Source organism: Nothobranchius furzeri, chromosome 7 (genome assembly GCF_043380555.1).
Source record: "Nothobranchius furzeri strain GRZ-AD chromosome 7, NfurGRZ-RIMD1, whole genome shotgun sequence".
NCBI classification, from domain to species: Eukaryota; Metazoa; Chordata; class Actinopteri; order Cyprinodontiformes; family Nothobranchiidae; genus Nothobranchius; species Nothobranchius furzeri.
Window position 1 is genome coordinate 66,792,546 of NC_091747.1, and position 13,229 is coordinate 66,805,774.

General features: G+C 52.1%; 1 protein-coding gene across 1 annotated transcript in view; it reads left to right on the forward strand.

Moving 5' to 3' along the window:
* slit1b (slit homolog 1b (Drosophila)) overlaps nucleotides 1-11,960 on the forward strand; it is a 111,466-nt gene extending 99,506 nt beyond the window's left edge. Inside the window, exons 36-38 of the mRNA XM_054751886.2 lie at nucleotides 571-695; nucleotides 845-1,053; nucleotides 7,969-11,960. Coding sequence (XP_054607861.2) covers nucleotides 571-695; nucleotides 845-1,053; nucleotides 7,969-8,231 — 597 coding nt within the window. The 3' untranslated portion in view covers nucleotides 8,232-11,960. The remainder of the gene's footprint in view (nucleotides 1-570; nucleotides 696-844; nucleotides 1,054-7,968) is intronic.
* The last annotated feature ends 1,269 nt before the right edge of the window (nucleotides 11,961-13,229 follow it).

The window sequence follows — 13,229 nt, forward strand, 5'->3', positions numbered from 1 at the left end:
CCAAGTGGCTGGTGAGAGGGAAGTCTGGGCTTCTCGTTTTTGGCTGCTGCCCCGTGACCCGACTCCAGATAAGCGGCTGAAAATGGATGGATGGATGAAAGCAGTTTTATCTGCTTGTCCTTGGCTCCCTGTCTGTTATCAAATAGGTTTTATAATTCTTTAGTTTGTTTCTAGATGTCTAAGTGGTCTCGCCCTGAACTGACCTGCTGATGGTTCAGGAGACAGAGCTCTTCTGTCATTGGTCTGCTCGTTACTGGCTGTGGAATGATCTTCCCTTTAGTGTGAAACCGGCTAACGTGTTCAAATCTGGCCTTAAGACTCGTCTGTTCTCTTGTGCATTTGGCTCAAATGTCTTTGTGCCACTTTACTGTTTTGTTTCCATTTTGATGTGTGGAACAGTTTGGTCCTCTTTGCTGTTGTCATCATCAGAGCTTTACAAGCAAACCGGATTTCATTCGGATGCTTCCTCATTTCTCCTCAACGTTGTTCTTCTCATAAATGTGTCAGCGGCTGATCTCGGATCACTTTTAGTGATAACGACTTATGCAAGCTTTGGTTCTTGTCTCACAGGGTCCCCAGTGCCACTGCCAGCCAGGGTGGACAGGAAGACACTGTAACCAGCCAATAACAGGAGGCCTTGGTGAATCGGGTATTGTCACCATGGCGACAAGGGTCAACCCCTGTGAGAGCAACAAGTGAGTGAAATGTATTCAGACCTGAAGATCAATTTCAGTTCTTCACTTTTCCCTTGTACCACATTTCTGTTCTTTTGTGTTTTTTTGTTTGTTTGTTTGTTTGTGAAGTTCATCCTGATGACTTTTAAGACTCGTCTACCTGTGTCCAGGTGTGTAAGGGGTGTGTGCGTGATGGTGGACGCACAGACATACCGCTGCAACTGTGAGAGGGGATATCAAGGGACGTTGTGTAACCTGCAGGAGGATCCAGGTGTCTCCTGCCAGGGGCTGACGTGTCTGCATGGCCGCTGTGAGAAGACGGAGGACGGAGACAGATGCGTCTGTGAGCAAGGATACACCGGAGACAGCTGTGACATAGGTGAGACCGGATGGGGACGATTAGAAAACGGAACTAGTGAATTGGTAAGCAGAACCACCCACTACCATTCTCCTGAGGGACATGTCTGAAGCACGGCCTGGTCCTTGTGCACCTCTGCTCTGTAGGATTTAGACGTTTCCTTCAGATTTCATGACCCAGTCATTGACAGGGTTCTGTGGAAGGAGGTGCTCTGATCGTCTGATGGTGGTGTGCCAAGGCTGGACAACATCTAAATCAGGCAGGAAAGTAGGACCGTGGTCAAAGATGACTAACAAGGTTTCCTGTGGGCACCTTTGTGTTCGAAGGATCTTTCATGGCGGTTAAAACGAAGAGTCGGAGTACCCGGCCCGGAGGGTTACCGGGGTCCCACCCTGGAGCCAGGCCTGGGGTTGGGGCCCGTGAGCGAGCGCCTGGTGGCCGGGCTTTCGCCCATGGGGCCCGGCCGGGCCCAGCCCGAACCGGATACATGGGCTCGTCCAACTGTGGACCCACCACCCGCAGGAGGAACATGAAGGGTCCGGTGCAATGCGAATCGGGTGGCAGACCAAGGCGGGAGCCTTGGCGGTCCAATCCCCGGACAAGAAAACTAGTTTTTGGGACATGGAACGTCACCTCGCTGGCGGGGAAGGAGCCGGAGCTTGTGGCAGAGGTTGAGCGGTACCGGCTAGATATAGTCGGACTCACCTCGACACATTGCATTGGCTCTGGAACCCGAGACCTGGAGAGGGGTTGGACACTCTACTTTGCTGGAGTTGCTCCGGGTGAGAGGCGGAGGGCTGGGGTTGGCTTTTTGTTAGCCCCAAGACTCTCCGCCTGTGTGCTGGGGTTTACCCCGGGGGACAAGAGGGTAGCTTCCTTGCGCCTTCGGGTCGGGGAACGGGTCCTGACTGTTGTTTGTGCTTATGGGCCAAATATCAGTTCAGAGTACCCACCCTTTTTGGAGTCCCTGGGACGAGTGCTAGATAGTGCTCCATCAGGGGACTCCATTGTCCTGCTGGGGGACTTCAATGCTCACGTGGGCAATGACAGCTTGACCTGGAGGGGTGTGATTGGGAGGAACGGCCCACCTAATCTGAACTCGAGCGGTGTTTTGTTATTGGACTTCTGTGCAAGCCGCAATTTGGCCATAACGAACACCATGTTCGAACATAAGGATGCCCACCGGTACACTTGGTACCAGGGCAGCCTAGGTCACAGGTCGATGATAGATTTTGTAGTCGTATCATCTGACCTGCCGCCGTGTGTTTTGGACACCCGAGTGAAGAGAGGGGCGGAGCTGTCAACTGATCACCACCTGGTGGTGAGTTGGATCAGATGGCAAGGGAACATGCCGCGTAGACCTGGCAGACCCAAACGCATAGTGAGGGTCTGCTGGGAACGCCTGGCAGAAGAACCTGTCAAGACGGTCTTCAACTCCCACCTCCGGCAGAGCTTTGACCACGTCCCGAGAGCAGTGGGGGACATTGAGTCCGAGTGGGCCTTGTTCCACTCTGCGATTGTCGAGGCGGCTGTTGCTAGCTGTGGTCGTAAGGTGGCCGGTGCCAGTCGTGGTGGCAACCCCCGTACCCGCTGGTGGACACCAGAGGTTCGGGGAGCCGTCAGGCTGAAGAAGGAGGCCTACAGGGCGTGGCTGGTCTGTGGGTCTCCGGAGGCAGCAGACAGGTACCGGATAGCCAAGCGGGGTGCAGCAGTGGCAGTTGCCGAGGCAAAATCTCGGGCGTGGGAGGAGTTTGGTGAGGCCATGGAGAAAGACTATCGATCGGCTCCAAAGAGGTTCTGGCAAACTGTCCGGCACCTCAGGAGAGGAAGGCAGCAACTCGCTCACACTGTTTACAGTGGGGATGGGGAGCTGCTGACGTCAACTGAGGCTATAGTCGGACGGTGGAAGGAATACTTTGAGGAGCTCCTCAATCCCACCAATGCGCATTCCGAGGAGGAACCAGAGCTGGAAGGCCTGGGGATGGACTGTCCGATCTCGGGGGCAGAAGTTGCTGAGGTAGTCAAACAACTACACAGCGGCGGAGCCCCGGGGGCGGATGAGGTTCGTCCTGGGTATCTCAAGGCTATGGATGTTGTAGGGCTGTCATGATTGACACGTCTCTACAACATTGCGTGGTCATCGAGGGCAGTTCCTAGGGAGTGGCAGACCGGGGTGGTGGTCCCCATCTTTAAGAAGGGTGACCTGAGGGTGTGTTCCAACTATAGGGGGATCACACTCCTCAGCCTCCCTGGAAAGGTCTACGCCAAGGTACTGGAGAGGAGGGTCCGATCGATAGTTGAATCTCAGATAGAGGAGGAGCAATGTGGTTTTCGTCCTGGCCGTGGAACTGTGGACCAGCTCTATACCCTTGCAAGGGTGATGGAGGGGGCATGGGAGTTTGCCCAACCAATCCACTGTGTTTTGTGGATTTGGAGAAGGCTTATGACCGTGTCCCCAGGGGCACCCTGTGGGGGACGCTCCAGGAGTATGGGGTGGGTGGCTTTCTGTTAAGGGCCATTCAGTCCCTTTACCAGAGGAGCGTGAGTTTGTTCCGCATAGCCGGTAGTAAGTCGGACCTGTTCCCAGTGAGGGTTGGACTCCGCCAGGGCTGCCCTTTGTCACCGGTTCTGTTCATCACTTTTATGGACAGAATTTCTAGACGCAGCCGTGGTGTGGAGTGTGTCGAGTTTGGTGGCAGGAGAATCTCGTCTCTGCTTTTTGCGGATGATGTGGTCCTCCTAGCTTCATCCAGCTCTGACCTTCAGCTCTTGCTGGGTAGGTTCGCGGCTGAATGTGAAGCGGCTGGGATGAGGATCAGCACCTCCAAATCTGAGACCATGGTTCTCGACCGGAAAAGGGTGGCTTGCCACCTCCGGGTCGGGGGAGAGGTCCTACCTCAAGTGGAGGAGTTTAAGTATCTCGGGGTCTTGTTCACGAGTGAGGGTAGGAGGGATCGGGAGATCGACAGGCGGATTGTTTCGGCGTCTGCAGTGATGCGGACGCTGAGCCGATCTGTCGTGGGGAAGAGGGAGCTGAGCCAGAAAGCCAGGCTCTCGATTTACCGGTCGATCTACGTCCCAATCCTCACCTATGGTCATGAGCTTTGGGTAATGACCGAAAGAACGAGATCGCGGATACAAGCGGCCGAAATGAGTTTCCTCCGTAGGGTGGCCGGGCTCAGCCTTAGAGATAGGGTGAGGAGCTCGGACATTCGGGAGGGACTCGGAGTAGAACCGCTGCTCCTCCGGATCGAAAGGAGCCAGTTGAGGTGGTTTGGGCATCTGGTCAGGATGCCTCCTGGACGCCTCCCCGGGGAGGTGTTTCAGGCATGTCCTGCCGGCAGAAGGCCCCCGGGTCGACCCAGGACACGTTGGAGAGGTTACATCTCCAATCTGGTCCGGGAACGCCTTGGGGTCCTGCCGGAGGAGCTGGTGGACAAGGCCGGGGAGAGGACGGCCTGGAGCTCCCTAATTGGGATGCTGCCCCCGCGACCCGGACCCGGATAAGCGGAGGAAGACGAAGACGAAGACCTTTGTGTTATTTAGCTAAATGAAGGCCAGGCAAGCATTGATGAGAAATCTCTTCCTTGCAGTCTGGACCAGGTTGACGTCAGACACAGGAGGTCTGGATGGTGAGTTGGCAAGAGGGGCGAGGGGTGAATTGCAGGGGGTATGGGGGTGGGGAGTGGTGGGATACCTCAGGTGGATCAATGAAGCTAGAGGTCAGTGGAGCAGGGGGGAAGTCCGCCGGTCTGTCTGCTTTATGCTGATATGCAGTAGCTCTTCCAAGTGTTCAGAGGAGATCTTCTGGTTTGGAAACATCCTGCAGGCTGCCCATGGAATGGTGAGCAGATGAACTCCTTTGTGAAAGCTGACCTGCTGTGGAGATCTCCTGATCTCGTCTTTGTAATCATATCTGTTCAGGCGAACCCCGTCAGACGAGAAGAGGCGTCTGCGGTCCCAAACAAAGTTCAAGTTGTCAATGAGATAGATTCCCTCTGTGTGGTGAACACTGATCAGCCAAGGGCTGATAGATACGGCTGAAACGGTCATCTCCGCTCAGGACCGGTGGTAATGGTTATGACCACATGAATTATGGTTGTTTAACAGCTGGATGTTTAGCGAGGAGTGCTGGGAGTCGTTCTCTCGTGTCAGCGAGCGAATCCTTGGGAAAACAGGATGTTCTGGTATTTTTGCCATTCAAATCCACATTCTTGACATGAAAGTCGTCTACGTTAAGGGTCAGCCTCAGAGGGGTTTGTCGTGGGGATTTTGTGGAGGAGACAGGGCGCTTTCCCGGTTATCTGGTGTGGATGTTTCCGATCCCGGGTCATTCAGCAGCTGAATGCTTGGCTGGTGAGAAATTCCCTTGATATTCCTTTTTTGCCTCCTTGTTGGTGTGTGGTGGAACGCCATGCATCAGTAAAACAGGAAGAGCAGCACTTCTTGTGTGCTGGAATCTGGACGTCTAACCTGAAGAGGAATAGTTATTAATGACGCTGAAGAACCCGTTAAGTTCTTATGTTTCCGTTTAAAGCAACTTCTGCGATCTCTCCAGGGTCTCTGTGAGTAGGAAGAGCTTGTCCACAGCTATAAGACCAGGACCACCCTTCACTTCTCCAACACTAAGCTTGGACCATCTCAGAGGAATGAAGCAGATAAAACCCTTCTGTCGATGACCTCTTAAAGGAGACATATCCTTTAAATTCTTCCTTTTTACATCTAAATCATTCAGTGGGGGTCTAAACACAGTGGAACTGCAGTTCTTGGGTCTGATTTCCTCAATATTGTTGCTAAAGTCCCTCATCTACCCGTTCTGAGGAGACTGAGAATGAGCCGTTTTTGGGTACTGTCTCTTTAAATCTGGAGGAGCTGCAAACCCCGCCCCCTCCACAGAGCAGACCTACTCTCCTCCCCCAGTCAGACTTTGTAGTTCTATAGAGAAATCATTATTTAGCGTAGCAGAAATGTTATGTTAGAATTTTTAAAACATGTGGGAAGAGTTGTCCATCAGGCTGTTTCAGGGCTGCTAACTCTAAAGCCGGGCGGACACTGTGACTTTTTCACTCGTAGCACTCAGCTTCAGCTCAAACTGTACGACTTCCTCGCAGAGCAGATCTCACAAGTCATGTGCTCACACTGTACGTCTGGTAGCAACACGTCGGACCTAAAAATATGCTAAAAATAGCAGTTTTTATTCAACACGTCAGACTTATTTGTCTTGCCTGTTGTCCTTCGGGAGTGCTGCAGGAGGACACACAGGGATTTATGGGGGTTGGATGAGGAAAACGAAATAAAGAAAGTAAATCTGTGTTTTGTGATCAGTTTAATTTGACACGAACACGACAAACACGCTTTCTTGACAATCTTTGTCACTGTGTGTAAAAAAATGCTGTGTAGAAATAAAAACGAACAATGTGCGTTATTAGGGAAATAGCGGGCGAGCGGTGTTGATGCATGACTACGCCGTGAGCGGTTCTGATACTTTTTGGGTCGCAGCTGCTCGCAGCGCCGCTTCAACAGTGCGATACCCTCACGAGGAACAAGTGAAATATCAAAGACTCCAGAAGTCCGTACGAGCTCACGACTGCTGATCGGTAGCTGGTCACGTGGTGTTAATCGCCTCTCGTAACCCCCTGTACACTACACGACGCTCGGCGCTAAACTCGCCCAGAGAATCTCGTGGATTCTCGCACGAGTGGAAAATCGGCTCAAAGAAGTGAAAAAGTCGCACGGTGTACGCCCGGCTGTCACTCCCCATACGCGCACGCACACACACACACACGCACACACACACGCACACACACGACATGCACACGCACACACACACGCACACACACGACATGCACACGCACACACACACGCACGCACACACACACGCGCACGCTCATACGCACACGCACGCACTTACACACACACGCTCACACGCACACGCACGCTCACACACACACACATGCACGCACGCACGCACACGCACACACACACACACACACACACACACACACACACACACACACACACACACACACACACACACACTAGTCAGCAGCTTCTGGGTTTTAAACACTGACACACCACCGTTCCTTAAGAGGAACGGTTCTGAGCTGCGTGGCTAAAATAACCACACATTCTGCGTTCTTCCTGTTGGACTACAAAAACCTTAGCGAGAAGAAAAAATGGCGGATTGGCTCCGTGTTTAGCCGGAGGTCCAGGACCATTTTTGGCAGTTATCGTGACGACATAGTCACGAGGTGTATTAGACACAGTTAAAACTGAACAGGTGGACAAACATGAGCAAAACTTTATAATAAAATATCTAAACAGCACCTTAGTGAATAATATCAGGCTGTTGCACACTTAGACGCTTAAAATGTGAAACACTGTATTAAGGGATAAAAAGTGAGTTTTTCGTGATCCGTCTACTTTAAGCAAAGCTGCACAGGGTGAGGGGGAGACCTCCAGCCCTGGAGCCTGCAGCTGAACAGCCTAACTACATCATGCCTCAGCACAAGTTTGTGTTTCACTCCAAGGAGTTTGGACCAAACACCACTAACTCCACGACACGCCCGGTGATTTCCCAAAACAGCTGAAACTGATGCAAACTCGTTTCAACGCTTTGTTCCCCGTTGGCTCCCCCCGCAGCCTGCGCCCTCCAACTGGCTGACTTTCCTGGACTGAACGGTGGTGCAGTGGGATAACACATGCCTGTTTTATTAGCGGGGGGGTGAAGTTGGCCTTGGGGGAGCATGACTGGTTGTTTTTCTCTGTTGTCCTGGGATGGACACAGACCTGCCCAACTGACAAACCTCTGATCAGTCTTTGTTCTTTGGTTCTTCTCCTGAATCAGTTGTTAAACGTGTGTTGTCGTGCAGGTAAGCCGTTGTTGAAGCGTTCCGGGTGACTTTAGTAACCATGAGCATGTGACTCCCTCCACAGCGTCTCCCTGCCGGGGCGAACCATTCAGAGACCACCACCGCCTGCAGCATGGCACCGTCTTCTGCCAGACCTCCAAACCCTTCTCCTGGGTTGAGTGTCGGGGTCAGTGCACCGCAGAGACCAAGCTGGGCGTTGGACCCCCCTCCTGCTGCGCTCCTCTGAGGGTCAGACGGCGCCGGCTTACCTTTGAATGTGACGATGGGACCTCACTTACACAAGACGTGGAGAAGCCAGTGGAATGCGGCTGCAAGGAGTGTGTGTGACACTTCTAAAGTGATGGTGCACACACACTCACAAGTAGATGCACACAGATAAAAACCCAGTCAGAACCAAGTTACACAGCTGCAGGACCCCCCCACAGACGAGCAAGTTGGGTGTTTGTATCACACACACACACACACACACAATGAGCACCTGCCTAACTCCAGCTCAGATTTCAGTCGTGCCTGATGAGGGACGCTCTGCCCTTTGCTGGCGTGGTGGAGCGGATCAGAGGGCTGTGGTGTCCCCCGTCCCCCGCAGCAGCCACGGCTGCAGGGTTGGACACTTACAGCTTCATTAGCAACGCATTCTCTCTCCCGAAGCATCGAAAACTGTTGCTGGGTGACCAACCGTGGGGTTCCCGTGCGTTAGGAGGCCCAACACGCCGGTTTCCGACTCCCGCGGCGGACAGAGATTTCACTGAATTCTGACCTTTGCCCTCTTGTACATTCAAAACGTTGTTCCTGGTTGTGATGTCCCTCTTCACCGTGTTTAGTGGGAAGTTTAGAATGAGCAATAGGATGGGGGTGAGGGGAGGGTTAAACAGCAAGAGGTTAGAGGTTAAATGCCAGGGAAGGGTGTGTTTTAATGCGGGCGTCTAAAACCAGCGCGTCACAAACACACACCTGGTCAGCCAGCGTCCGTTGTGGACGCTTCGGTGTGAGAACGAGTCGGCATTAGCATGGCGGTGTTGTTCAGGGAGACGGGCGTGAAGGTCCTCATCAACAGGAGCTTGTGTGTTGTTATCTTTGGAAAAGTGCAGCAGAGTTGCAACAACAAACAACTTCTGATGAGTGTGAGCCTGCACTCGCCTCCAGTGTTTAGTGGGAGGAGCTTCAACCCAGACAGGTGAAGCCATAGATCCACGGCGCTACAACCCCCTCCAGCACGTCCCTAATGCAGCAGTTATGGGATGCTGGTCTCACCCCCGTTAGCCACCCCTCATGTGCTGGAGCAGGTGTTCTGGTCCCAGTTACACCTGAGCCCACTAACACCAGAACTGAGTCATCAACATCTTTGCAGACCAGACCAAACGAGATCAGAATCACTCACACTTCTGAACTTTGACCTTGGCTGCTTTAAAAAGAAACATCACCACCCCACCCATGCCACGTCTAACATGACATGTGTAACAACTGTATGACTTATGTCCAAGGCCCCACCTCACTCTGCCTAGCCCACCTGTCTACTCACCTCACCTGTCTACTCACCTACCTGTGTACTCACCTCACCTGTCTACTCACCCACCTGTGTACTCACCTCACCTGTCTACTTACCTCACCTGTCTACTCACCTACCTGTCTACTCACCTCACCTGTCTACTCACCTACCTGTGTACTCACCTCACCTGTCTACTCACCCACCTGTGTACTCACCTCACCTGTCTACTCACCTCACCTGTCTACTCACCTACCTGTCTACTCACCTCACCTGTCTACTCACCTCATCTGTCTACTCACCTCACCTGTCTACTCACCTCACCTGTACCTAGCCCCACCTGTCTACTCACCCACCTGTCTACTCACCTCACCTGTCTACTCACCTCACCTGTCTACTCACCTCACCTGTCTACTTACCTCACCTGTCTACTCACCTACCTGTCTACTCACCTCACCTGTCTACTCACCTACCTGTCTACTCACCTCACCTGTCTACTCACCTCATCTGTCTACTCACCTCACCTGTCTACTCACCTCACCTGTACCTAGCCCCACCTGTCTACTCACCCACCTGTCTACTCACCTCACCTGTCTACTCACCTCACCTGTACCTAGCCCCACCTGTCTACTCACCCACCTGTCTACTCACCTCACCTGTCTACTCACCTCACCTGTCTACTCACCTACCTGTCTACTCACCTCACCTGTCTACTCACCTACCTGTCTACTCACCTCACCTGTCTACTCAACTACCTGTCTACTCACCTCACCTGTCTACTCACCTCACCTGTACCTAGCCCCACCTGTCTACTCACCCACCTGTCTACTCACCTCACCTGTCTACTCACCTACCTGTCTACTCACCTCACCTGTCTACTCACCTCACCTGTCTACTCACCTCACCTGTACCTAGCCCCACCTGTCTACTCACCTCACCTGTCTACTCACCTCACCTGTACCTAGCCCCACCTGTCTACTCACCCACCTGTCTACTCACCTCACCTGTCTACTCACCTACCTGTCTACTCACCTCACCTGTCTACTCACCTCACCTGTACCTAGCCCCACCTGTCTACTCACCCACCTGTCTACTCACCTCACCTGTCTACTTACCCACCTGTCTACTCACCTCACCTGTCTACTCACCTCACCTGTCTGCTCACCTCACCTGTCTACTCACCTACCTGTCTACTCACCTCACCTGTCTACTCACCTCACCTGTACCTAGCCCCACCTGTCTACTCACCCACCTGTCTACTCACCTCACCTGTCTACTTACCCACCTGTCTACTCACCTCACCTGTCTACTCACCTCACCTGTCTGCTCACCTCACCTGTCTACTCACCTCACCTGTCTACTCACCTCACCTGTCTACTCACCTCACCTGTCTACTCACCCACCTGGCTGCTCGCCCCACCACTGGCCACCAAAGGGACTGTAGGTGTGTGGGTTTTAACAGCTCCTTCAGGGTCAGGGCAGGCTGTCCTTGACGTCACGTAAACATGTTCAAACTGAATAAATGTCACCTCACACCCTGATTTTACGTGTTTGAGGAGCTGAACGTGACCTGCTAACGCTTTGATTTTGTTGATGCTAGCAGTGAGTCGTACAGCTTTGCTGTGAGGACTTGTTTCTAATACCCCCCCCCCCCCCCCACACACACACACACACACACACAGCTTCGGTCTGTTGCTGGACACCAACCTCGTTGGATTTCACTGATAAACATAAATGTTGGCCATTTCACAAAGTTTCTGCTAAACTAATCGTATCTGAGTCTTTATAGACGTTTTTATTTGTGAACAGCCTCTGTTCAGAGAAACAGCAGATCTGTCCTTGAAGATCGATAAGCTAATAGCTAGTCTGAATGCAGCCTAGACCAGGGTGACCCAGAACCACTCAGATCTCCTGACTTAAATCAACAGTTTTGTGTCCTACGTTGTTTCATGTTGTTAAATCAACACATTGATGTTGGGTGCAGCAGTTCTCCTCTCCTGCTGATGTTTAAAACCCGTGGCCGCTGACGATGGTGTGAAGGTTTAGCTGACTGGACTGCTTTTAGGACCGCTCAGCATGGTTTGGGTCTCCCAGTGGTCAGAGAAGGAATCCAGTCTAAAATTCTGTTTCTCCGGATTTATTCCACTCAGAAACTGTTCTGGTATTGAACTCTCCCACTAAGACAGCTCAGAAGGTTCCTTCTTCAGCAGATGGAGGCGTTATAAAGCAGCTCTCTGATCGCGCAGCACGCTCCTCACTAAGATGTTACAGCTGGTTTTCCTGCTTCCTGTCTGGGTTGTGAGACAAGCCCGTGCACACGTCCTGCAGACGCCCCAGAGGCTGTAGTTTAGTGTCTATAGTGTGTATTCGTGTGTGTAGTTGTGAGTTTTAACCTGTTTGTTTGGATCTGAGCGCCGACCAGGTAACATGCTAACAGAAGTGTTGTCCTGTTCGAGTCTCGGCCGTCGCCGCTTTGCCTGCTCGTATTCTAACTCTGAGATGTGTCTGGGTCTCGTCCAATGAACGATGACTTCCTGTTTCATATTTATTCAAATAAAGAGCTGTTTATCCTCTCCTGCGCTTCTTTATTTTGGACCTCTGCGCTCCGTCTTCTGCTTGTTGCTGTGACCTTTGACCTCGTTATGTCCAGGTTGAGTCGAAGGGAGCTCATGTGAAGGGGGTGGGTAGATGTAGAAGGAAGAGAGACGGGGGCGTCCCGGTGTGGGGGCAGGGGGGCGGTTTAATGAAACAGTGATTTATGCATCCCTGCTCAGCCATAAAACATAAAACATACCCCCATCGGCGCTGACTCCTCCCCCACACGCACCCGTCCAGCTGGCTGTCCTCTGAAAGCTGCTGCTTCTCCCCATCTCCCCCACCTTCACCACCGTTTGAACCCTCCCCCTCTCCTCTCCTCTTTGGTGGGTTTTAAAGGAGGATAAATTCTCAGCAGCATCAGCACCCCAGACCCCAATTTCAATAAAACCTCTACATCTTCTCCTGCTGACAGAAGCATCACCCACCCCACCTCCCTGAGAGCTCCCACGAGCAACAACCAACGTGTTTTTAAAAGTAGAATTTGCTAATGAAGTCAGTTTTGACAAGCAGAGGATCTAATAACTGTTAGCGATAGTGCATACATCCTGCGCTGACGGTGCATACATTTAGTCACAGGTGAAAGCAGCTCATCATCAGTGCCGCTTTAGAATGAGTCCAGTGAACCTTAAATGAAAAATTCAAGCTGTCTTCTTCACCTCCTAATGTATGCACACACATTCAGCGTTAATAGAAACCACACACCTCCTGGATGTAGTCCTCAGGTTTCTGCTGGGACCGAACAACCTCCGTGTCTGCTGAGACTGAAGAACGAGCGGAAAAGAAGTCGGAAACTCTGGAAGTCGACAGAAAATCAGTGAGGAGTAAGCTGTGGTTCTGCTGGGGCGGGTCCAGTTCAGCCCAGCCAGAGCTGTTTCCAACAAGTCCTGATTTAAGAAATACAAATATTTTACCGCTTTGTTGGTGCCTCAAAGACTCGTTCCAGTCACTGGTGTTTAACGCTCATCAGCATCACAGCAGCCGTCCCTCGTTTCATCAGACCTTCAGCCTGCTAGAGGGGCACTAGTCTGGGATCCTGATGTGGACCACATGGGACCAGACACCAGGGGCGGATTTAGGACTGAAGAAGATCCGGGGCTTAACACACACACGTGTGCGCACACACACACACACACACACACACGTGACACGCACTAGTCAACATCATATATGTCTTGTACCACATCATTTTAATCTGAAGCTACATATTCAGCATATTCAGGGCAGAGTATTGTTCCTGTTAGTGT